At 40.3% G+C, this 26,443-nt stretch overlaps 2 protein-coding genes across 31 annotated transcripts in view; one reads left to right on the plus strand and one right to left on the minus strand.

Annotated features, from left to right (window-relative positions):
- The window catches only part of P2RY14 (purinergic receptor P2Y14), a 52,380-nt gene extending 35,272 nt beyond the window's left edge, over positions 1-17,108 (plus strand). For 6 of the 15 annotated variants that reach the window (XM_034664634.1, XM_011221161.3, XM_034664651.1 and 3 more), the window contains 3 exons: positions 1,656-1,730; positions 10,590-10,689; positions 15,802-17,108. In XM_034664634.1, coding sequence (XP_034520525.1) covers positions 15,825-16,847 — 1,023 coding nt within the window. In that variant the 5' untranslated portion in view covers positions 1,656-1,730; positions 10,590-10,689; positions 15,802-15,824 and the 3' untranslated portion in view covers positions 16,848-17,108. Of the gene's footprint in view, positions 1-1,655; positions 1,731-1,856; positions 1,977-10,589; positions 10,690-15,801 lie in introns of all 15 variants that reach the window. The other 9 variants (XM_011221158.3, XM_019796515.2, XM_002916344.4 and 6 more) reach the window with 2 other exon arrangements.
- MED12L (mediator complex subunit 12L) overlaps positions 1-26,443 on the minus strand; it is a 361,057-nt gene that overhangs the window by 184,077 nt on the left and 150,537 nt on the right. The window lies entirely within an intron of this gene.

Raw genomic sequence — 26,443 nt, forward strand, 5'->3', positions numbered from 1 at the left:
GCGACAGACAACCACAGACAGAGGCCAGGGCTCCAAGTACCCCTGTCCCAACAAGTTCTAGATCTTTATAGACCTGGGTTTCAACGTCATTGCGGTGACAGTGTGAAAGCAAATTCACCTGGGTATTCCTGCTAGTCCTCCGCAGTGCTTGACAGAACTCAGGCGGTAATGTTTGCAGACCCTTGCTGATAGCCCCCACCAGTTTACAAAGGACCAGAAGCCTTTCGGGATTTATTGGAACAGGAGAAAAAACATGTACCTGGCTCAGAGCTTTGGGGGGGCACTGGGTGACAGACAAGGAAACGCTCAAGGGAATAGCTAGGCAGTTAAGCTTTTGCTTCTATTTTCAATTTTTGTTGAAAAATTGGGGCCAAAATACCTAAGTAGCACAATAATCTACATTTATAATGAACGTTGGTTTACTTTCCACGGGCTCCAAATATCTGCTGTTTTGCCTTCCCCATGCCCCCACCCCATACACACAAACACATATGCACTTTTTCCACAAGCTAATCATGTCAGTGACATTCAAGAGATGGAAGAAAGCTTGCCAGCACTCTTGCTGCCCTAGGCTGGACAGACTTACATTATAGGTAAGAGTCACACAGCTAGGGAGAGGCATCTGTTCTCCATCAAGAGAGCATCAGTGAGGAGACTGAAAGGGATGACAAGACAGAGTGACAACTCAACTCAGGCCGTGACTAACTCAGTTGATGGAAAAGCTCTTCCCTGTGGAGGTGAAATAACCTTGCTCCTGAACATCCAGACCTGTGAGTGACCCACAACTGCAGCAAATGGGGGTGCACCGTGCGAGGGAAGGAGATAAGGTAGCTTGGGTTCCAGAAACACCAGACACTGAGCTCTAAGGGGGCAGAATGGATCCACGATGGCAACAACACTGCCTGATAATAGGCGCCCAAGGAACATATGATAGATAAAAGGCAAAGTCTGCTTTATTGATGATGACTTTAAGCAATGTTCTAAACAAAGATTATTTTGGCTGGAAAGAGAAAGGAAGATGGCAAAGGATAGAATAAGACAAACCAATATAAGAATAGGCAGAGAAGCTCCCTAAGGTGACTAAGAACAAGTAGGCAGGGTAACAGAAAAGCCTAAGAGACTGTTAAGCACCTGTTGTGTGTCAGGCGCTGAACTCAGGACTCTTCTCTCAAAATTAACACACACATACAATACACGCATATATGCATATACATACGCATGTGTACGTACATATACTCTAATATATATCAGCCAAAAAATACAATACACAAGCATATATGTGTGTGCACACACACACACACACACTCTCTCTCTCTTTCTTCCACTGATCTATTCTGAAAATGTGGTGCAGGCAATTATGACCCATCTGTCCTAAATACTTCAATATGCATCTCTGAAGAATAGGAATATTCCCCAGCTTAACCATACCATTAACACACCTTGAAAGATTATTTCAATAATACTAACATAGAGCCTGTATTCAGATTTACACAACTGTCCCAGAACAGTTCCTACAGCTCTGTCTTCTACTACCCTAGCCACCAATCACATTCACACATTGTTACTTCTCTTTGGTCTCTTTTGATCTAAAATCGCTTCCTCCCACCCCATCACATTTGTTCACTTTTAGTGACCCTTTTTTTTTTTTTTTTTAGTCTATGCTGGTTGTTTTACAGAATGATCCACATTCTGAATCTGCCCAATTCATCCATGATTAGCTTTTTCACAAGGTATGTTGTGTGCGTCTAACTGAATAATATCTGGAGGCACAAAATGTCAAGTTACCCCATTTGGGTAAATTTGATCATTCAGTGACTGCCAGATATCCCTGCTCAAAAGGTACCATTTGTTCTTAGTATTCTAACTGACTGGAGAGTGATACCGGTAGAATGGAAAATCCTGTTCTCCCACAACCTTTCTCCGACTGGCTTTTCGCACCCAGTGAAGACTGCTGTCTCATCAGTTATTACACTGAGGTGGTAAAATGGTGACTTGCTAATTCTATCATTCATTCTACCTTTTCTAGCTGGTACTCTGCAAAGAAAAGCTTTCCTCGTCTGCATCCTCCCTTTTTTAATCCCTATTCTTGTTTTTTTGTTTGTTTGTTTGTTTTTTTGGGGGGTTGGGTTTTGGTGTTGTTTTTGTGGGGGGCATTGCCTTTATTTTAGAGGGAGAGAGAAGGGGTGGGAGTCAGAGGGAAAGGGAGAGAGAAACCCAAGCAGACTCCTTGTTGAGTGCAGATCCCAACGTCGGGCTCAATCTCACGACGCTGAGATCGCGACCTGAGCTGAAAACCAAGAGTTGGACACTTAATTGACTGTGCCACCCAGGTGCCCCAATCCCTATTCTTAATATTACTTCCTTATTCTTAATATCACTATCAATTCCTGAATCTGGTTTATTTTTCAAAGTAATTTAATCTCTTACTGACATTCCTGACATACAAATTGTCAAATTTAGAAGTGCCTCCAAGGCAACTCCCATGTCCTTTTTCTACATTTTCCCATTGGGCTAAGCACTTCCTTGCTTTTGGCCCACATGGTTTATCTCAACTCACCTTGTACTTTCCCTATGCCTTATTAAAATCAGTCATTTCTCCAAGAAGCCCTGGTTCCTTTTAGTGGGCAGTAATACTTAGAAACAAGATGAGCTCACTGATACTGGTAATCAGTATTTCCCCATCTACAGAGCGTTTTTACTTTTGCTATTTAAGGATGGAAAAGGCAGAGCAAGTCTGTAGCTACTGCGCTATCATGACTTTTAGACCTATGCATCTTTACCCTGTCTTATTAAGCCTTGCACAGGTTTATACCTTGCAGGGAAATCGCTTCTAGGCAGAGAGAGATACTGAAAATATAAGAGGAAACCAATAATGTATAAAGATTAGAAGGAAGTCCAGAGTAGGCAGCAAAAAAAAAAAAAAAAAAAAAAAAAAAAAAAAAAAAAAAAAAAAAAAAAGCATGCAGTAAAACCAAACCAGTCCAGGTCCAAGCAAGTCATGAGCAAAAAACTGCAATGGGGCACTAGTTACCTGGTTATTATCAGATTTCTCACATACAGACATTGCAGCTGAGGCAACAGTGAGCCCAATCTAATAGCTCCCATGGAGCATGGCAAGACATAAGATGATTTTCTTAAAACGTACTTGACTGACTCATGTCGAAATCCACTCTAAAAGTGAAATAATCACAAAGGGAATAGTCTAAAAAGGACACATACGTTCAACAATGGATCCCAACCTGTGGACCTAGGGCTCACAAAAAGATCTTTTATTTCACATATATTCTGAGCACCATCTTTAAGCTGCACAAAACTGCATCTTTCACATTTAACGTCTACTAATTATGAAATCAATGTAGTTGCTTCATTATCACATGTTGTGTTTAATAGAATACAAATTCATTTACAGAACTGGCGAATTCAAGTGATGGTCACAATATATTTTATAAAAATCAAAGGTTACTGATTCTTCCAACATGGAAGAAGTACATCAAATGTTTGGTTTGCAAGTGTATATATGAGAAGCAGTTTGTTTTTTTTTTTCAGCATTCCCACTCCCACCTAAAGTCCTAGATATTTATATTCTTTTGCTTGGGCTATGTAAGACTGAATCTTGAACAAACATACAGGTGGCTGATATTTAGCTAAGTAGTTAAAAGTGTGGATTTCCCAGAAATGAAAATCTATTCCCAACCCCATAGCAAAGGGATACGTATTAGTGCCTTAGCTCCAAGATCTGAAGCTCTGAGTAATGCATGCTTAACTGAGAAATGCAAATGTCATCTCAGTGAGGCAAAGAGAGGTCAGAGATTCATTTCCTTTCCTGGCCCAAGGGAATAGAACCACGTATTAAAAAACAATGCTGCAGAACAGGCTGGAAAAAAGTCAGGAATCCAAACAGCTCAGTCTAATTCCAGACACAGAGAGAAATCAGTTCCCAAAACTGTGAAGACCAGAGTTTCATAGCTTTATGTCACCTTCATCAAAGACTCAGACTTGTGTGGATTGCTGAGGAAGACCAGGCCACACTTCAGGCTTCACACTTCATACTCCCTATCACTGAGGGCCCTTTCTGTGACTAGAACAAACTGACCTGAGGCACCACAGCCTTCTCCCTTTCTCCCCGACACAAGCACTTTGGGGTCAGATACCCAAGAAGGCTCCTAGCACTCACCCAAGGGTCTACTGTGCCTCTTGTAGCCCTCATTTCAGTGCAGAATATCAACCTGAAATAAACATGAGGAAGTAAGGCAAAGTGGGGGGAGTTGACCCAGGGGAAGTCCTGGGCAGACTGAAAGTCCTAGAGACATTTGATTATTCCATAATCAGCTGAGTTACTCCCTGAACCCACAGTGTTCCCTCTGAGTCACACAATGCCAGGTACCAGGTATTGGATTCTTACAGGAAGAGGAACCCTATGAAGCAGCAACAACTACCCCCTCATTTTAGAGATGTAAAAACTGAAACACAGAGGCACTTAGTAACCCGGAGTTATTAATTAAGCCGTACTTCTAACTAAGGTCCACTCTATCCAATATGCATGCTTTTATCACTATCCTGCACTGTCTGCCTATTATTCTGGAAGCATTAAGGAAAGCCCACTTCATATTCTGAGACCTAAGGATTTGAATTACTTACTATTGATGAGTTATTTGATACATAGTTAAGATTTAACAACAGTAAAAGAGCTGACTAAATTCTCTTCATATATCAAAATGATATCAAATACACCTACCATTAAGGGACTATTCCATTGGTTCTCAATTCAGAAGCACTTAGAAATATCTGGACACATTTCTTTTTGTCATAAATCATGGGGTGCTACTGGCACCTAGTGGATAGAGGCCAGGGATACAGCTAAAAATCTTAAAAAGCACAAGACAGCTCACCCACAAAGAGTTGGAATTCAAAAAAAAAAAAAAGTCAACGGTGCCAAGGTTGAAAACCCTAGGCCATGACAAAGAGCGTAGATGCAAAATCCTCACTGATCCGTCCTGACAATCCAGACGCAGTTCTCGCTACAGAGGCTAGCAACAGGTGACCACTCTCGCGGCCCCAAAGTTACACCTCGCCCTCCTCTGTCAGCTCCCATAATCTGCTAAGACATGAAGACAGACCTCTGAGTTCTTAGATGTGCCAGTCTTGCACTTTGCTACCAATTCTAAGCATTTTAAGGGAAGTGTTAGAATTAATAGTAAAAACGAGATTTGGGCATTATCAGTTCATTATCCATACTAACCCACTGCCCATTATCACACATAATTGAAGAGTGGCTCTATTCGTAGCGAAATACAGAGATTTATGATTCTCTTGAGTTTTCGTCTGTGAATAGGAAGACCAAGGAAGAAGGCCTGGCAGTCAAGATAGAGCTGAGCTTATGTATTGGTGGAAGAAGTTCCCAGGGTATCTGCAATTCAACCTAAGAGCATGAAGACATTTCTAATGTGAGAAATAATTAGCACAGCTCCTCATTTGAAATATGTAACCACAGCATGCATCCAATTATTAAGTTAAATTGAAGCATTTTTATCAGACTCTAACTGAAGGCGAAGTCAACAGGCCATAGTGACCGAGAATTAGGAGGATCAAGTCAGATCTAATCAAGGCCTCATGTCTACTACAAGAGAAAACTGGCTACAGGGGACAAACAGGAACAAGCAAAGCCCTCCTTGGGCCAGGGACGCCTGGGAATCCTTGGTGGCATCCAAACCATATGCAGCAGACCTGGGTTTCCCCCACCAGTATCAGTCTCCACCACTTACTAATTAGTGTCATTGTTTTAATCACCATAATGAATGGTACGATTCTATTCCTCTCCCAGCACAACCATGCACAAGACAGAAGGCTGAGTCAAAATCAAAAGTCACAAACACATTCATTTTTGAACACTTTCAGAAACTGGGAAAGGATGTGGAGGTTTCTCCATGCTGTGGTACCTGGAGGCTAACTGGAAAAACTGAAGGTATCCACGCCTTGCAGACCTTCAAAACCTAGATTAAAAAACAGAACATACACACTTGCAAACTCACACACACGTGCACCTGCCCTTAAGTGGGGGGGGAACCAACACTGCCTAAGTGACTCCTAAAGACAAGACTCCAGAAACCCACAACTAACATCACACTCAATGAAGAGAAATGGAAAGCTCTTCCTCTAAGATCAGGAACAAGATAAGGATGCCTGCTGTCACCACTTTTATTCAACATAGTATTGGAGTTGTTCGAGCAATCAGACAAGAAATAAAAGACATCCAAATTGATAAAGTAAAACTGTCACCAATAGCAGATGACATGATGCTATAGAAAACCCTGAAGATTCCACCAAAAAAATTAAAATAAATGAATACAGTAAAGCTTCAGAGTACAAAATATACAGAAAGCTGTTGTATTTCTATACACTAGTAACAAAGTATCAGAATGAGAAATTAAGAAAACAATTCCATTTACAATTGCACCAAAAAGAATAAATTAGGGGCGCCTAGGTGGCTCAGTCGTTAAGCGTCTGCCTTCGGCTCAGGACGTGATCCCGGCATTCTGGGATCGAGCCCCACATCAGGCTCCTCCACTGGGAGCCTGCTTCTTCCTCTCCCACTCCCCCTGCTTGTGTTCCCTCTCTCGCTGGCTGTCTCTCTCTCTGTCAAATAAATAAATAAAATCTTAAAAAAAAAAAAGAATAAATTACCTAGGAATAAACTTAACCAAAGAAGTTAAAGACCTGTACTCTGAAAATTTATTATAAAACACTGATGAAAGAAATCAAAGATGACACAAACAAATGGAAGGATATATCACGCTCAAAGAATGGAAGAATATTGTTAAATGTCCATATTACAAAAAGCAATCTACAATTCAATGCAATCCCTATCAAAATACAAATAGCATTTTTCACAGAAGTAAAACAAACAATGCTAAAATGTGTGTGGAACCTGCAAAGATTCAGTAGAGCCACAGCAATGTTGAGAACGATGAACAAAGCTGGAGCTGACACAATTCCAAATTTCAAGATACACTACAAAGCTAGAATAATCAAAATGGTATGGTCCTGGCACAAAGAGACACATAGATCAATGGACCAGAGAGCACCCCCCCCCAAAAAAAAACCCCGCACACTTCCATGGTCAATTAATCTATGACAAAGGAGGCAACACTATACAGTGGGTAAAAGACAAGCTCTTCAACAGATGGTGCTGAGAAAACTGGACAGCTACATGCAGAAAAATGAAACTAGACCACTTTCTTACACCATACATAAAAATAAACTCAAACACCTAAATGTGAAACTGAAACCATTAAATTCCTAAAATAAAACAAAGGCCATAATCTCTTGGACATCAGCCTTAGCAACATTTTTCTAGATATATCCCCTCAGTCAAGGGAAACAAAAGTGACAATAAAGTACTGGGACTACACCAAAATAAAAAGCTTTTGTGCAGCAAAAGAAATCATCGGAAAAATGAAAAGGCAACCTACTGAATGGGAGAAGATATTTGCAAATGAGATCTCTGAAAAGGGGTCAGTATCCAGCATTATATAATATTTACATAATTCAACACCAAAACAAAATAATGTGACTTAAAAATGGGCAGAGGATTGAATAGACATTTCTCCAAAGAAGATATCCAGATGGCCAACAGACACATGAAAAGATGCTCAACATCACTGATCATCAGGGAAATACAAATCAAAAGCACAGTGAGATGGCTGTCAGAATGGCCACTGTAAGAATCTGGAGCCCAGCAGAAAGTGGGTTTCTGAGAAGCAAGGGGAAGGAGGAGTCAGTTTCAGAGGAAAAAACATAACTTTTAAGAAATAAACTAGCATGCTTATAATGACTCCCCACCTCCCCCCAGCACACCTAAGACCTAGAAGCAGAGGCCACTGTTTACCCACACCAAGGTGTCCCAATGTTGGGGAGAGAAGCAGGACCAAGAGTCAAGGTGGAAGACGTTCTAAAATAGCCAAACAAACAGGGAAAAAGAAAGGACAGAAGTCTGTTGACAGATTTAGCATACTACTGAATAGAAAATGCTTTTTTAAATACAAAATATCTTATGAAATACTTAATAACATAAAAATTACAAAATATGAGTATAAAACTGAATAAACAGCTATACATTAATCCCCTTTCTATTCAACTCATTCTAACATCTTTGGAGACCATCTAGGATATGACATATTGGCACCAAAAAGGGGCGGGAGAGGAGTCACACATTAGGGCAGGGGAGAGAAAGCCACAATAGGAAAATGGCTTTAATGAGTTTAGAAATGTACACCATGATTACACACATCTTTTTTTTTTTTTCCAGAGAGAGAGAGAGAGACAGAGAGAGCATGCATGTGAGCAAGGTGGTGGGGAGGGAGGGGGGGCAGGGGAGGAGCAGAGGAAAAGGGAGAGAGAGAACCTTAAGGAGGCTCCTCGCTTAGTTCCGAGCCCAACGCAGGGCTCAATCCCAGGACACTGAGATCATGACCGTAGCTCAAATCAAGAGTCGGGCGCTTAACTAACTGAGCCACCCAGGTGCCCCTGATTATACACATCTAAACTATTTATATTGACATGAGAATCATCTAGAAAACAAATATTTACATCATAGGAAAATATCTGAGGCACCTTGGTTTTCAAGCTTTTGATGTTTAGACGGTAAGGAGGGAGGAGGGAATATCAGATTGTTACTTTGTAAGACCTGAACAAAGCACAGAAAGATGATGCTCATCATAGGTAAGTGGGTGTTGATAAGAGTAATTTGAAAGCAATCCATTCTCCATTTTTTTCTAATTATAAGATATTTTAAATATACAAAAATAAAAGTACACAAACCACTGCTGGTAACACCAATGTACCCAACTGCCCAGTGTTGACGATAACATTTATGCATGGTTGTTTCAGAATTTAAGACATGAAATACCAGAGACAGAGCTAAAGCCCAACTACCCTAAGCCATCGCTTGCTCTTCCCTCCCTCCCCAGGAATGAGCCTTGTCCTGCAGTTACGACCAGGACGTACGTGTTCAGTAACGTTGTGACTCACCTACAGTATGACTCCACAGAGTTTAATCTCTTTGTTTTGTTTCTAAAGAGAACTTCATGACCTTTTGTAGGAATATTCTACGTAAATATAAGGTGTTCCTTACCACTTGTTCTCAAGTAGATTTCTATACTGTGATGAAATCTGTAATGGATAAACTCTAAGAAAGATCTTTGACGTCAGGGTTATCTAAAAGCAACTTAATTTCCTATCTAGAGTCCCAATTATAGCAAAGAAAACCGAATTTTTAACCCTTCTCACCAAATATTAGATGTCTATGTTCAGGGCTTGAAAAAAAAAATTGCTATTCCAAGAGGGATCACTGGGCTAGCAACATCAGCATCACACCGCACTCCAGACCTATGGAGTCGGAGTCTTGCCGTCAGCATGATCTCCAGATGACATGCCTGCACATTAAAGTCTGAGAAGTACTGGTTTAAAGAATTCAGAAAGGTGACAATATAGACCAAGGCAGAACCAAATCTACCCACCATTCTGCCAAACTTATCCTCTTCCTGTCAGACAATATGGCTTTCCCAAGTTCTGTCTGCAAAGTCCACGCATCAGTCTCATTAGTCTGGTGGCTCCCAACCCTCTCAGAGGACACTTGGCAATGTCTGGAAACATTTCTGTCACAACCCGGGGGGACAGGTGCTACTGGCATCTAGTAGATAGAAACCAAGGATACTGCTAAACACCCCACAAAGCAGAAGGCAGTCCTGAATAACAAATAATTACCTGGCCCAAAACAGCAATAGTGCAAAGGTTGGAAAAAAAAAATCTAAACAAAAACGCTTTCTTGATTTTCTGACTAAAATAATCAATTACTTCAGTAATTTAATGAACTGATTTGAGCATCCATATCCCATGGGGGAAAAAATAAACCAGTAAAAATAAAACACTTCATATCCAGGGGCGCCTGGGTGGCACAGCGGTTAAGCGTCTGCCTTCGGCTCAGGGCGTGATCCAAGCATTCTGGGATCGAGCCCCACATCAGGCTCTTCTGCTATGAGCCTGCTTCTTCCTCTCCCACTCCCCCTGCTTGTGTTCCCTCTCTCGCTGGCTGTCTCTCTGTCAAATAAATTTTTAAAAAATCTTTAAAAAAAAAAAAAAACACTTCACATCCAACACTCTGAAGAGTGTAAGGTACCCTCAAGAGGCACCTGGATGGGCGCCTGGGTGGCTCAGTCAGTTAAGCATCTGCCTTCAGCACAGGTCATGATCCCAGGGTGCTAGGATTGAGCCCTGCATGGTCACATGGTAGAGCCCAGAGCCCAGGATCAATGCTCAGCAGGGAGCCTGTTTTTCCCTCTCCTCTGCCCTTCCCCCCAGCTCCTGCTCTCACTGGATCAAATAAAATCTTTAAAAAAAAAAAAAGTTCATACCAAATCAATAATCATTAATACTGACAATCAAGACCAATACAGTAAAACAACAAAGGTACATGTTGTAATATTTCATAATTACACAAGCTAAATTTTCAAAGTACATTGCTACGATATATACTTGTCTAATAAAAACATTCTGGTATTCACTTAATTCTTCATTTTTCTCCTACCATACAGGATCATTAGTGAAGAAACACGATGGCCACTTCAAGATGACAAGCATACACTGTACTAAATTGCTTCATTGAAAGGAAACCTACCAAAAAAAATATTTAAGGTAACTGAAAACTCTCTAGTATTATCAAGAGCTTTGTTAATTTCACATTTATGAATGAGTAATTCTTCTTCCCCAGAGAGTAGAATTATGACAATCAGAATGGTGGAAGAAGATTGTCTATATGTAAGAGAGACAGAGGTCAGTGGGTATAGTTACACAAAAGGTGAGTAATGAGCCTCAGGCTGACTAAGCATGTTTTTATTAAGGTGAATGCTTTTGGAGTGACATTGCTTTGTATGGCCTGTATCGACTAAATTCTGCCTAAAGAGAGCACCCAGAGGTTGTATGTGATTCTCTACACTTTGAAAACACTTAAAGTGCCAGAACCGTCAGACTTTAGATCGCGCTAAGGAACAAGGGCACTCACTTTAAATTAGAATGAACCTGAGGCACTAAGCCCAGTAACAGCTGTGCAGAAAGATTGAGAGAAAGCAATTCATGTGCTCCTATTAGACTTTAATAGCTATCTTTCGATCTCATGAATTCCATTCTACCATGTTCTTTAATTATGTTACCAAAAGACCCAAGAGATAGAATAAAATATTTCATTCCATTTCACTGTCCTTTACCTGGATTTGTGGGCCAAGGAAGAGCCCTACCTATGAGAATCTAAAGACATACTCTTAAGTGTCCCTTTTTAAAAAGTTCTGCCACATATAGAAATCTTTCTCCAGTGCAGTCTCAAGAATTTAGGCAGCGCTGTTTACTTTCCTGAAGCTTTCACTACAGAAATTCTAGATAAACTCAAAAGTAACGACATGGGCAGGACTGGCTACATGTCCACAAACTGGCTCACCAGAGCGCCCACTTTTTGGCTGATCCTCATCCAAAGATCCTTTCCCCCTTGTTTTCCTTCCTTTGCCTCTCTCATCTTTAACAGGCTGGGAAAAGCCATTTAGAAAGGGTGAACCAACCAAGAGCCTAGGACAGAAAAGGAAAAGTAGCTGGATCACGCCAAGACATTCTTTGTTTTCTTTCTGATTCACTTGGTTCTTATTTTTGCATCATTATATAAAACCAGCATCAATATGTGACTATGTCCTCCATTTATGAAATGATTTGAAGTTTCAGTTAGGACCCTTCATCAGGCCATTAAATCATCTCTACACTAAAGATAAGGAGAGGAGACTGGGCAGATGTTACAAGCTCAAAGTGATACAAACAGGTCTCTGCTATGATCTTGTCCTGTTTTTCTTTTCACCCAACACATATTCTTACCTTTTGGTCTCAATATATAACTGTCCTCACGTCCCATAGAATGCTCAAGATAGCTCCATTTTCACGCCTCTCAATTTATCACTGTATAAAAGGCTGCCACGCTCTAAAACACCGAGACCAAGTACAGTAAAACATGTACCTAGAGGACACAAAGCCCTACCACAAACACCGCTGCTCAAAAAAGAAATATTTAAGAACTTAAAAATTACTACCAGAATTGTCTTAGGCTTACTTTTAGTTCATTCCTCAAGTAGAGTGTCCCTTTAATTTGTCTATACTGTGTCTAACCAAATAACAACACAAGCAGCAGTGATACCTGATACCCTGCTCTTTTCCCAACCAGCATGTATCATACCTTTCTGTCCTAAAACAGAGACTCTTACCTGTGATTGCTTCAAAACACGCCAACATAGCAAGAAGGTGTTTGAGGGGAAAGACCCAAGCAAGCCTTGAGTATTCACTCCATTTCAGAAGGCTCTTCTGCTCTAGAAGTTTACCTGGGTCAATCACCCCCCTCCATCAACCCTCAAGGGGGGGGGGGGCAAGGAGGCAATAATGCACATCACAAGGGCATTAATGCTCAGATTCTCAAAACTTTCAGGATTCTGAGAACACAGTCCTGGACCCATGACATTAGGCTATCAGGAGAGAAGACAAATTATTTAGTAGACACACTCTTTGCCATAGTGGACATTAAAAATGGAAACTGTAGCCCCTTCGCTTACTATCTAAAATTTGAAACAGGTAATAGACCTACAGTGAAGCAAATGACTACAAAATATTATGATCAGAGCCAAGTGTGCAAGGAGTAAGACTTCCTTCCAAAGGAAGTGCAAGGAATGGCAAAATCAAATGGCTAGAAGTATTTAGTTTTGCCACGTGGTATGCGTGAAGAAGAGTACACAGAAGGAAGGTACTCTTGTACAGGAAGCAGCACACCAAGTTTGCACATATGATTGTTTTATTTGGAAAGTGAATGAATTTCATATTCCACATTTCCAAACTTACCCTTCTCACACTCTCGCCATTTTACTAACATAGTCATTCACTGTGTATAAAACACCGTGGCTAGCACCAGGAATAAAAAGATGAACAAGATACATTCTCTGATCTCAAAGGAACCATTATCCTCCACAATCATTCTTTCCCATGATCCCTAACTACCTGTGAATTTTTTTTTTAAAGATTTTATTTATTTATTTGACAGAGAGAGAGACAGCCAGCGAGAGAGGGAACACGAGCAGGGGGAGTGGGAGAGGAAGAAGCAGGCTCACAGCAGAGGAGCCTGATGTGGGGCTCGATCCCATAACGCCGGGATCACGCCCTGAGCCGAAGGCAGACGCTTAACCGCTGTGCCACCCAGGCGCCCCTACCTGTAAATTTCTTAAGAGCAAGGATTCATGTCTTGAATTCCCAGATGGCATGTCCTTTTATTTCACAAATATTTTAACTATCTAATGTCCTAAACATAATGCTAGGAACACAATGGTAAAAAAAGACATGACGTCTCTATGAAGGGGCTTACCACAGAAGAAGAAAAAAAAAACCCAACAACAAATGGACGGACAGATGAGTATTGAGACAGGAGACAGGCACAGAACCAGGAGCACACATATAAAAGGACCTCACACCCAACCCACTCCAACTAAAGGACAGGAGAGTCAAGTTTTCTAAATGAAGTGACATCCAACCTAAGCCTCAAGGATGAAGAGAAGTTAATGAGCCAAGAAGGTAGCAAAAAGGTTTTCCACACAAATGAAAATTTGTGCAAAGGTCCAAGGTGAGAGAAATCATGGAACCCACAAAGGGGTAGATGGGTTCAAGAACTCATTGCTGAGGATGGAGGAAACAGGGATCAGACCAAGAAGGGACTTTGGCAGGTTAGCATTAAAGAGTTAGGACTTATTCCTGAGGCCAAGGAATGACCATTGAAGGGTTTCAAGCAGGATGTTGATATTACATAAAAGACAGACAGTGAACATTTGCTTTGATGTATCAAATAATCTTTCAAAGAAGTTCTAATCTTCCCTGTGCTCTAAATCAGTATGTCTGACATCAGAGAAGAATATACAGAATTCCCTAACAAAAGAAGGTTTTGGGTAATACTTAGGACAGTGTTAGCTAATAAAAATACGATGCAAATTACGTATGTGGTTTTAAATTTTCTAGTAGCTATATTCTTAAAAAAGTAAAATTTCATGAAAATAAGAATATATTTTATTTAGTGGAATATTTCTAAAATATTTCAATAACTAATCAATATTAAAAATACTGAGGGGCGCCTGGGTGGCAAAGCGGTTAAGCGTCTGCCTTTGGCTCAGGGANGAATATATTTTATTTAGTGGAATATTTCTAAAATATTTCAATAACTAATCAATATTAAAAATACTGAGGGGCACCTGGGTGGCAAAGCGGTTAAGCGTCTGCCTTTGGCTCAGGGAGTGATCCTGGCGTTATGGGATCGAGCCCCATATCAGGCTCCTCGGCTATGAGCCTGCTTCTTCCTCTCCCACTCCCCCTGCTTGTGTTCCCTCTCTAGCTGGCTGTCTCTATCTCTGTCAAATAAATAAATAAAATCTTTAAAAAAATAATAAAATAAAAATACTGAGATATGGGCACCTGGGTGGCTCAGTTAGTTAAGCATCTGCCTTTGGCTTGGGTCATGATCCCAGGGTCCTGGGATGGAGCCCCACATCCACTGGGCTTTCTGCTGAGCAGGGAGTCTGCTTCTCCTTCTCCCTCTGCCTTCTTCTCCCTCTCCCTCTACCTGTATCTGCTGCTCCCCCTGCTTGTGCTCTCTCTCTGTCAAATGAATGAATAAATTCTTTTTAAAAATAAAATATAATAAAGTAAAAATACTGAGATATTTTACACTCCCTTTTGTGGGGGGTACTAAGTCTGTGAGGTTACATTTACATCTCAATCTGGACTGGCCACATTATGTGCTCTATAGCCACAAATGGTTAGTGGCTACCATATTAAAGCAGATCTAGAATGTACTTCACAATTTTCTGGAATTCTTAAAGTACATTTATCATGTACATTCATTTTCTGATTTCTACTTTATAAAAATAACACAAATCAGTCTTTCAATGAAAAAAAACACAATGGAAAAAATAACACAGAAAACCCCATTTTGGAAGATATTCATAATCCCATACTCACAATACCAGCTACATTTGGAAGTATATGTTTATAGGACACTATCCTATGTCCAAAATATATGTAAGATAGGCTTTTAAAAAAGTCTGTCAATAGCTCTTAAACTTATTAAACAAAGTTCTGAATAAAATGAAACAGATCCTCTGTTTTTACAGTTTTGCTACTTTTTGAGACGATATTTAAATGAGTACCATCGGGGCACCTGGGTGGCTCAATCGATTACGTGTCTGCCTTTGGCTCAGGTCATGATCTCAAGGCCCTGGATCGAGCTCCACATTGGGCCCCCTGCTCAGTGGGGAGTCTGCTTCTCCCTCTCCCTCTGCTCCTCCCCTTCTGCTTGTGCTCTCTCTCAAGTAAGTAAATGAAATATTTTAAAAATAATAAGTAAATAAAGGAGTACTTTCTAGAACTTGGGAATTTTAAAAGGAACTGTTACCATTTTTGGCAAACATTGATCCCCTTACCTACAGTTCTCAGACTGTCCTGTTTCTCCCATTTTTCTTTCCTGTCATCTGTCTACTCTATTCGTCCCTTTTCAAAAGGAAGGAAGACAGCCAGGGAGGGAGTGAGGGAGGCAGAGAGGAGGGGGTGTCTAACTAATATGGTGCTAACACTTAATTTCAAGAACATGACAGGTTTGAATATACCCACTGGCCTTTGTTTGACTATTCGACAAATTATTCATTAGACACCTAAGTGCCCTTTGAGTGATTCCTTGACGTTGCTTCCCAGGCCTCACCGCCAGAAGTTACAAAATGACCAATTCCACGACCGCACAGCCTCCAGAGGAGTCCTGCTCCCGCAACATCCTCATCACTCGGCAGATCATTCCTGTGCTGTACTTCGTGGTCTTCGTCGCAGGAACCCTGCTCAACGGCGTGTCTGGATGGATATTCTTCTATGTGGCCAGCTCCAAGAGTTTCATCATCTACCTTAAGAACATTGTCATTGCCGACTTTCTGATGAGCCTGACCTTCCCCTTCAAGATTCTGGCCGATTCGGGGCTCGGGCCACGGCAGATCGACGTGTTCGTGTGCCGGGTGTCTGCCGTGCTCTTCTATGTCAACATGTACGTCAGCATCGTGTTCTTTGGGCTCATCAGTTTTGACAGGTACTATAAAATTGTAAAGCCTCTTTCCACGTCCTTCGTCCATTCAGTGAATCACAGCAGACTCCTGTCAGTGATGGTCTGGATGCTCATGCTCCTTCTGGCCGTCCCCAACATCATCCTGACCAACCAGAGTGCCGCAGACGGGAAGGGGACGCATATAAAATGTGTGAAGCTGAAAAACGAACTGGGACTTAAGTGGCACAAAGCATCAAACTACATCTTTGTGGGCGTCTTCTGGACTGTGTTTTTTCTGTTGGTCATCTTTTACACTGCCATCACAAGGAAAATCTTCAAGTCCCACCTTAAGTCCAGAAGGAACTCCATTTCAGTCAAGAAGAAATCTAGCCGCAATATATTCAGCATCGTGTTTGTGTTTTTTGTCTGTTTTGTCCCTTACCACATTGCCAGAATCCCCTACACGAAGAGCCAAACAGAAGCTCATTACAGCTGCCAGTCAAAGGAAATTCTGCTCTATGTAAAAGAATTCACTTTGCTACTGTCGGCTGCAAACGTATGCCTAGATCCTATTATTTATTTCTTTCTATGCCAGCCATTTAGAGAAATCTTATGTAAGAAACTGCGCATCCCATTAAAAGCTCAGCATGACTCAGAAACTTCCAAAACCAAAAGAGGAAATGCAACGCATGAAAGCACAGACACTCTGTGAATTCCCACTTCCCTTCAAACAAAATCCGTGTACACATGCTGCAATCTTCAGTTACATAAGACTAAATACGAAACATGTCCATGCTAATAAGTATCATCTCTAGGCATTACAATCCAATTTAGTATAATAAAAACAAACTATATGTTTCCCTGCTTTTTTATAACATTAGAGAAAAAAGTAATTACATGCATTACTCCATTTTATTCCATCAAAACAGAAGATATAAATCACTAGCCTGGTCAGTTAATGAAGAAATTTAAACAGCATAAGGAAAATAGGAAGCAATAAAGGTAATTCACTGGGGCGTCTTCCGTCTCTAAATACAAGGAGTAAGTTATGAGATTTTTTTTTCAACAGGGTCACTAAAGATCAACTTAAAAGCAAGCACAATTTAATAAAGAATGAGACCTGTTTGTAGTGAAAAAGTCAAGTGTTTTCTGATTTGAAGATAAGCAGACACCAAGAAAATTACTTAAGAAATCTCCTACTTGGGGCGCCTGGGTGGCACAGTGGTTAAGCCTCTGCCTTCAGCTCAGGGCGTGATCCCGGCGTTATGGGATCGAGCCCCACATCAAGGCTCTTCTGCTATGAGCCTGCCTTCCTCTCCCACTCCCCCTGCTTGTGTTCCCTCTCTCGTTGGCTGTCTCTCTCTCTGTCGAATAAATAAAAATTAAAAAAAATCTTAAAAAAAAAAAAAAAGAAATCTCCTACTGATTTATCTCATGGCATTTCAAAGGAAAGTTGATAGTAATTTTCTTCACAGAAAAAATACAGTATTTCTTTTCTGATAGCATTGTGAGGATAAAATAAGATACATTTTAAATATGTTTTATATGAAGACTTATTAAGCCCTTAAATGAGCCTACAGCTCTGGTGTTAAAATATTTTTAAGTGGACTCTACTGAAGGAAGCTGGATATTGGTAAGTGTTGCTGGCAACTTCCCCTGTTCAATGGTATCAGGAAAAAAATTTGTGACTGGGACAAAGACACACACACACAGCGTGTACATAAACACATCTAGGGGCAGGGGAAGCAGTTTTTTTAGAAAACAACTGGACTTGAAAAAAGGAAAATCTAAGATTTACAATTATGAGTAAAGAATTACACATAAAATGAAAATTTACATATCACATTTTCTGAAAAAGCAGTTGAATTTAAAATGTGCTGATCAGGATATGGTCGCTGGCTTGTGAGCTATCAAAACTAAATTATTTCTCTGCTATTAACTGGCTAGAAGATAACCAGGTCATCTTCTAAATGTTCTTCTCGAACATTTTTGTAAGTCATGTGTATATACTTTTTTCCCTTACTGTATATATACTAATAAAGAAATTATTTTCAATAGTGTTCGGTTTTTCTTTCTTAAAAATCAAGGTAGGAAAAAATAATGCCAAATTTCTTCACAGTCATGACATGGGCAGTTTCTTTAATATGCTAATTATGCATAAAGGAAGGAAGACAGTTACCTAGAGTACTCAAAATTTTTATTTGCCACAGACTTTCCAAAATAAGTATTTCATATGCTCTGGCGCCTCATCAGATTTTAGGAAAAACTCAGAAAATACACCTTAAATTGAAGAAGAGCTGGAAAGGTATTCACTCTCTGTGTCCACCTTCCACACTCGTAAAAACTCCGTGCTCCCATCTCTGGGTCAAATGTCCTCTCAAAAAGAAACAAACCACCAATCTATGACAAACATGCTTGGCAAAACTAAGCTTGCCATATATGTTTGGCTAAACACATTTGCAAAAGAAATTGGCTGTGCTTATTCTTCACAATTCTCCCTCGCCAGAAAAAATGACTAAATACTGGTGTTTTACATGCACTCCGCCCCCACTGGGCCACGGGGAAAAAATGAAAATAAAAAAGAAAATGAGAAGCACCAAATAATGTCTTTGTAACCACTGCACTAAAGCAGATGGGTAATGTGGAAATCAAGATTTTCCAGGAAATCACATGCAAGCCAGGTAGGGATACTGTGAAGAAACAGCTAATGAACGCTTACTGCTTAACAGGTCCAGAACTACAGAACTACAACAAAAAAATACAGTACAGCAATGGCAACAGGGGATCAATCCTGAAACTTCCCTGAGATGACCAGTACTGCTTTTTTAAATTCTGTTGTAGAATAATTTCTGTAGCTAGTTTACCGTACAGTTTTCTAACATATATGCACCTCTGAGAAAGTAAAATAACAAACATATTGTAGGAGCAGTGCGATGCAACAGCTCAAGTATTTTAAAAAGTGACATATGGGAAAGGAAAGCCACATGTTGTTAAAGTGGTTTTTCTGTGGGGATGTCCTGTCATGAAAAGATAATTTGCATGCCACTGGTATCTTGCAGAGAACTGGTGAGCACAAAGTAGTAGCGGCTTTTTACCGTTGAAGACCACACCATACCAGTTCTCTCCAACCCCACCCCACAAACCTCACAGTGCGGTTTACCCAAAAGGAAATCTCTATCACTCTGGGGGGATGGTCTCCTGTCACAGTTATTTTCTGTATTAATGAAGATACTTCTTCTTCTTGTCCAGAGTCAAAAGACATAAATAGCAGCAATGGGATCAAGGACAGAATAGAGAGCTAATGGCATACACTTTACTAACATCATCAAGTAGAAACAAAACTTAGTATAAGGGTGTTTTCTAGAATTTCTGGATCAGTCTTCTAGGTGAAGCCAGTGTATCAGAATTGTTTAACTTGTAGGTGACAAAAAAATACAACTAAAATTGGACTTCTGCAATAAAAAGAGATTTACTGGCTAACAGACCTAAATGTCCACAGTTGTGGGTATGGCTTAATTTAAAGGCTGATAGAGGGCCTCAGCTGATGTAACTAAAGCTGGGTTTTTACCATTTTTGCAGCCACCTTCCATGGTATTAGTTTCAACTCAAAGGACCTGTGGGCTCTTATTTCATGGCAGCAAAATGAAAGCAGCACTTCTAGACCTTAAACCTTCACAGTCAGTCCTCCAGAGAATTTCTTCAAAAACCTGGGACTTGGCTCTCATTGGGTCATACTGGCTCATTTTCCATCCCAACCCATGGCCACTGGAATTGGACATGCTGGTTGTCAATTATGGCCGGACCCTGATATTAGAGGCGGGGGGGCACTGTGATAGGCCTATGGACAAGAACCGGGGCAAGCGAATTTCGCAAAGGAAAAGCCTCACTTTTACTTCTGGGAAAACAGAGTCCAGAGGCTGAGGAGATAACCAACGGATGAGCACCACTGGTAGCAGGTAACCTTTTGTAAACAACCACTGTAAGATTCATGCATCTCAATGGGCAGGTTTCATGTGTAATCTTAGATGATTATGATCTTTGTTTCTTGATTCTTATCACAGGTGTTTCTTTTATAAAACAAACAAACAAACAAACAAAAAACAAAAAACGCTTCAGAACATTTCCGTATAGGTAGCTGAGTCAATTACGCATCAAAATGGAATCATGGTTTGGTTAAAAAGTAAGAATTCCTATTAATGGGGGATTTTTAGTCATAGCCAAGAGCCACTTTTGAACACCTTTCTATTAGATTTCTGCAGTCCACATGTTGCAAAGCAGCTAGTGGCATATCGTCTTCTAGCCACAGATGTATTTTCTTTTAATTGCTGCCTCAACAAATAAAAACACGGGGAAACAACTGGCTGCAGCTTAGGGCCCACTGGCCTCTCTTGGTGAGACAGAAGCTCTCAACTCACTACCATCCCCAGCTTCCCTTGTTTTCTATTGTTTCTTACAACTCTGTGTATCATGTCTTCTTTTCCACCATAGGCACCTGAGTTTATAAGCCACCCTGGGCACCTGAGCACTTGAGGACTTGCATGACAGCATTCTCTACAGAAGGACCTGGAAAATGTTCCCTGTTACCTAGGTGCACTCCAAAGCAGTTTCAGGGTTGGCAGAAAATATTTCAGGTTGGCNCATATCGTCTTCTAGCCACAGATGTATTTTCTTTTAATTGCTGCCTCAACAAATAAAAACACGGGGAAACAACTGGCTGCAGCTTAGGGCCCACTGGCCTCTCTTGGTGAGACAGAAGCTCTCAACTCACTACCATCCCCAGCTTCCCTTGTTTTCTATTGTTTCTTACAACTCTGTGTATCATGTCTTCTTTTCCACCATAGGCACCTGAGTTTATAAGCCACCCTGGGCACCTGAGCACTTGAGGACTTGCATGACAGCATTCTCTACAGAAGGACCTGGAAAATGTTCCCTGTTACCTAGGTGCACTCCAAAGCAGTTTCAGGGTTGGCAGAAAATATAAGAAGCTACGCCATTTCTATCTCTCCCACCTGCGAAGAAGTTGGAGTACAAGCATGAAAAGAGGTATTACAGGCCCATCTCAACAGCTGAAAATATATGAAAAGTATTTTAAATGACAAAGACTGCTTGATACTTTTTGAATGTGCTCATTGCCTAAGTCTGACTTCTCTCACGGTCACAGTTAAGATCTCCGTGACCCATCTCAACCCAATTCCCAAACATTATTACCTTCAGTGCTGTGGTGACCTAAAATATAAGACTCTGGACCCAGAATCATCTTGCTCTACTTTCAACCTCCAGATGTCACCAGCTCCAGTCCACATGGTGTCAGTACGTCAGGCGAAGCCCAGAGGTATACTACTTCCTGCTTCCCTCCCAAATCCCAGGTCCCTGGTATAACTGCTAAACCTTCCGCCAAAGTGCATGATAAAGTCCTAAGGGCTTACTTTCCTATCATTCCATCTCCTGACATAAAAGGGCACGGAAATGTGGCTCTCATCATCTCCATACAATACTTCACACTACTTAATTTGATAATCCCTAAAGATTCTCTATTTTTACCTAGGAGTTTTTTCAAGCTGTTATTTACATTCTACTTTTTACACCATAGCTTTCTGAAGGAACACTAGCTCTCTCCAATATTTACGGACTAAAATGAGAAGTTAATCTTCATTTTGTTTATAAATTAACCACCAATTTCAACTCCATATTAAATTCACTTTCTAGTTATTAAAAAATAAAAAATGCCAGTACTTAAAAAAAAAAAAAAATCAATGCCATGACCAAACGTATTTTCTTATCTGGTTGATACTATGAAAGTAGTTAGGTAAATAAAAAGAAAAATGTTATTTTTTTGATAGGAAAACCAGGACTTCTACCAATGCTATTTAAAATAAGAGCTCCTTAAGTGCTTATAAAGTTACATTCAGAATGCCATCATTGCACAGCAAAAAAAACCATCAACAAAACCAAGGACAATCTACTGAATAGGAGAAGATTTTTGCAAACAATATAACCAAAAAGGAATTAGTACCCAAAATATATAAAGAGCTTATAAAACTCAAAACTAGGAAAACAAAAATAGTATGATCAAAAAATGGGGAGAGGACTGAATAGACATTTTTCCAAAGAAGAACTACAGATGGCCAACAGACTCATGTTCAACATCATCAGGAAAACATCATCAGGGAAATGCAAATCAAAACCACAATAACATATCACCCTACACCAGTCAGAATGGCTAGTGTCAAAAAGACAAGAAATAACAAGTGTTGGCAAAGACATGGAGAAAAGGAACCCTCATGCACTATTTGGTGGCAACGTAAACTGGTGCAGCCAAACTGTGGAAAACAGTACAGAAGTTCCTTAGAAAATTAAAAATAAAGAGAGGCACCTTCGTGGCTCAGTCGGTTAAGCGTCCAACTCTTTCTCAGGGTCATGGATTGAGTCCCACGCAAGACCCTCTCCCTCTAGCCCTCCCCTCATGCTCGCTCTCTCTCAAATAAATAAATCTTTAAAAAAAAGGAAAAACAGAAATACCATATGATCCAGTAATTCCAGTACCGGGCACTTACTCAAAGAAAATGAAAACACTAATTTGAAAAGGCATATGCACCCTATGTTTATTGCAGCATTACTTACAATAGCCAAGATATGAAAGCAACTAAGTGTACATCCACAGATGAATGGATAAAGAAGAAGTGGTGCATATCTACAATGGAATATTACTCAGCCATAGAAAAGAATGAGATCTTGCCATTTGCAACACCATGTATGGATCTAGGGAGTATTAAGCTAAGTGAAATAAGTCAGACAAAAACACAAATACTGTATGATCTCACTTATATATGGAATACAAAAAACAAATGAATACACAAACAAAAGCAGAAGCAGAATGTCCTGATTATGACTGATAAAGCACTAAGGAATATTTACTATTTAAAAGAGAAGGAATAAAATAAAAAGCAACCTCTGCTTTACCACATAATGAGGTAGCACTAAAAACATAGTAAGCCAACACTCAAACTCGCCTTTCTACCGGTCAAACTGGATTCTCTCCTCAGACTTCTCTTGCCAGGACTGAAACTAAAGTCTGTGCCCCTCCCAGCCCTAAATCACAGCCCCATACATACCATATTTCTGCAATGGTTCCCAGCACCCATCCCTTCCCATCTAATTTCAGCTCCTCATTGCTTCTCACTCAAAATGACCGCACCATAATCATCCCCCTACCTGGTTTCTTGTCTTCTGCTTTCTCCCCTAACACTACGGAACCCAACGTCCACAGATTTACTGAGTACTGAGCTCTCCAGGGTTAGTAAACCATCTAAGATTGACTAAAGGGATCTAAGATTTGGTCTCAGCCTTTTCTTCATGCAGATCCTGCTCAGATACTCCAAGCACCCAGACTGCCTGAGAATCACCAAACACTCCCCACATCTCAGTCATCTGCATCATCCCCCATGCCTGACTCCATTCCCTCCCTCCACAGAAGCATCTCTTCACCACACCTCAGTCAGGGGACTATACTGCCTGGATTTCCACCAGTTCTAACAGTGTCATTGCAGGGTCCGCAGATCCCTTATCACCCCCTCTATACCGTAACCTTCTTAACACAACAAAAATATTCTCTAGCATGGGAGCCAGGGGGACAGCCCAGAGTCAATACACATTTGTTAGAATTTTCCTTAAGTACTTGATCAAAAAACAAAGACTCACATGGCAAGGGATAGGGAGAATTTCTCCAGAGAACCTTCTCCTGGAAGATAACAACAGAGTTTGTAAAATGTATTCTGAGCTTTCAAAATGTGTTATTCACGACTTCTTAAGAAACAGGCCATAACCACTCAAGGGGGGAAAAAATGAACTTCAGTGACTAAAAAGAAACAAGATAACCTTTAAAAGTTCTTTCTTAGGGATTTTCCCTTATTAATTATTTCATATCCACCAATCAAATAGCACATTCAGACCTCACAACTGAAGGTAAAATGAACTGTATGTTGACCCAGTAACACTGTACAGTCAATAAAAAGGCAGAAAACCAAAGGACAGGCAAGGGGAATGAATATACTCAGCCACTCTTATAACTGAGTTCACATTCCAAGAATATGCAAAACACTTTTGCCTTCAAAATATTTCCAACTTATACTCTCTGATTCATTAAAAAGGGAAAACTGAGACAGTGTTTAAGTAAATGCAGAAACAGCAACACCCCGGAAGCCCTGTTGTCTATCTATGCCTCACTTAAAAAGTACTCTTGCCTAATCACATCTGTCGCTCTCAGATTTGAAGCTGCCAATCTCAGTGAGAGTCAGGGAAAAAAGTCTTTGGACTAGCCCAGGTGGGCAAGGGGATGACGTGCTTTAAAAAAATTCTCAAAATGTGAACCTAAAGCACAGTGGCTCCAGAGAGAAGGCAGGCAGAGAGCCGCACACACACTACTGCAGAAATGTCCTGATCACCAGCATTTCTTAACCAAGGAATAGCCCCCCACCGAAAGATCATAAAAAAGCTTCAGGATGCAAACTATTTTGAGTTGAGGGCATCCTGAGCAGCAAACTCCGGGAGAAGAGTGGGCACAGCAGCATACCATTCCCACCGCTCAGTGGTCCTGGAATTCAAACTAAGGGAGCAGTAGGGCAGGGGGCGGCTGCATGGACCTGCTGGCCTCCTTTGTAACCATTGTTTTCACCCAACATTTTCATTTTAAGAAGCATAATGAAGTGCTGGGTCACTGGAGTCTAACTGCGCAGATTTGGACAAGGCCTTAGTTTCCCCATCTGTAAAGAGTGGGCTTTCCTAATGTATCATGGATTTTCTTAAAGAAAATTAAGTTCTCAGACCCATGTCTGGCTGTGGCAGTGGCTACCTACCCCAATATTCATTTTCCCATTCCTTACTAGCTCCAAAGGACTACTATGCTACGTTTAGAAAACAAATTTTACGAATGTTAAACTTAAAAATGACATTCCTACTGAAATACTGTTTGGTATTTGTGTTCAATAAAATCAAAAGCATGATTTGTGTGCATAACAGTAAGATTTTCTTTGACAATTCATGGGGCAATTTTGCTCTTTCAGTTTTTATTTAAAACAAAATATCCATTAAAGTAACTAGCACGTCATTTCTTAAAAAGTAATGCCATGACCAAGGTCAGGGAAAAATAACTTCACCTCACTTCTTCCCACTTGGGTTTCTAAAATACTGGGTTAGTGATGATATGTAATTTCCCAGAACACTAACAAAATACACTCTGAAAAACATTTGTCCTTAATGAAACAGATAAAGAAGTGACTTCTGGAAATTTCAAATGGAACTTGTGTTAAAAACAAAACAGGGATGGTGGCCCCCAAAAAAGCATATTTCCACTCTGAATAAACTTCCAGAGATTATCAGATTGCTTCAAGGTCATTCTCATAAGGAAGAACATGGTTTAGTTTCACTATTAAAAGACGGGTTTCTCACCATTCCAAAAAGGAAATGGAAAACAGAGAACTAGGGTCCTTCAGCTCTTTTCTATCTGGCAATCCAGACAAAAAAAAAAACTGTGGCCACAGATTTTTAAGAACAGTTGAATATACTTCTTAATTCTGTCTGGGTATAACTCCCCCCAAAGTGAACAGGGGAGTAAACATATAGATATGCCTACCTAAAAAAAGAGAAAAGAAACTTTACTACCCAAAGTCTTTTGTTCCAGTTATCCTGCATACCACATTAGAGCCACTCACCACTCCACTGGCAGCCAGCTCTGTCTCACCAAATTCTCTTCATCCCACCCTCTCTGTCCCCCACTGCATGTAAACCCCGAGCATCACTGCTCACTTACTTGACGATCTGCAAGCATGCTTTTTCTGAAGTGTATTTTTCATTGAGTCCTATTTCCAACAACGCACACAAATCTTCAAGGACGGATCCTTTCCTAGCGCTGTTACGATGAGAGTTGACATTGGTTCTTAACCAAAAATCAAATACAAAGTTTAAGATTTGGGTTTTTCATCTAATTTGTAAGTGAATATATGTAAAAAGTCGTCTTCTGCAGCATGGTGATAATAATAGCAGTAATAATTACTATTCATATTCACTATTGGTACTATTACTACGTGAATTTGGGAGAACACCAGAATACGTGGAACAAATGGCCACTATCATCATAAGCATCCTTACATTGTTTTTGTTTCTTTTTTCCCTAAAGTTCCCTTAAACTCTCCCTAAATTCCCTTTACCTTGACATCTCATTTAGTCTTTTGAGAGATTTTTCTTTTTAAAAGTGAATACCAAAGGGATTCATTTTGGATTCTGGAGAAGTTTTTTGTTGTTGTTATTGTTATT

Source organism: Ailuropoda melanoleuca, chromosome 1 (assembly GCF_002007445.2).
Source record: "Ailuropoda melanoleuca isolate Jingjing chromosome 1, ASM200744v2, whole genome shotgun sequence".
Taxonomy (NCBI): Eukaryota; Metazoa; Chordata; class Mammalia; order Carnivora; family Ursidae; genus Ailuropoda; species Ailuropoda melanoleuca.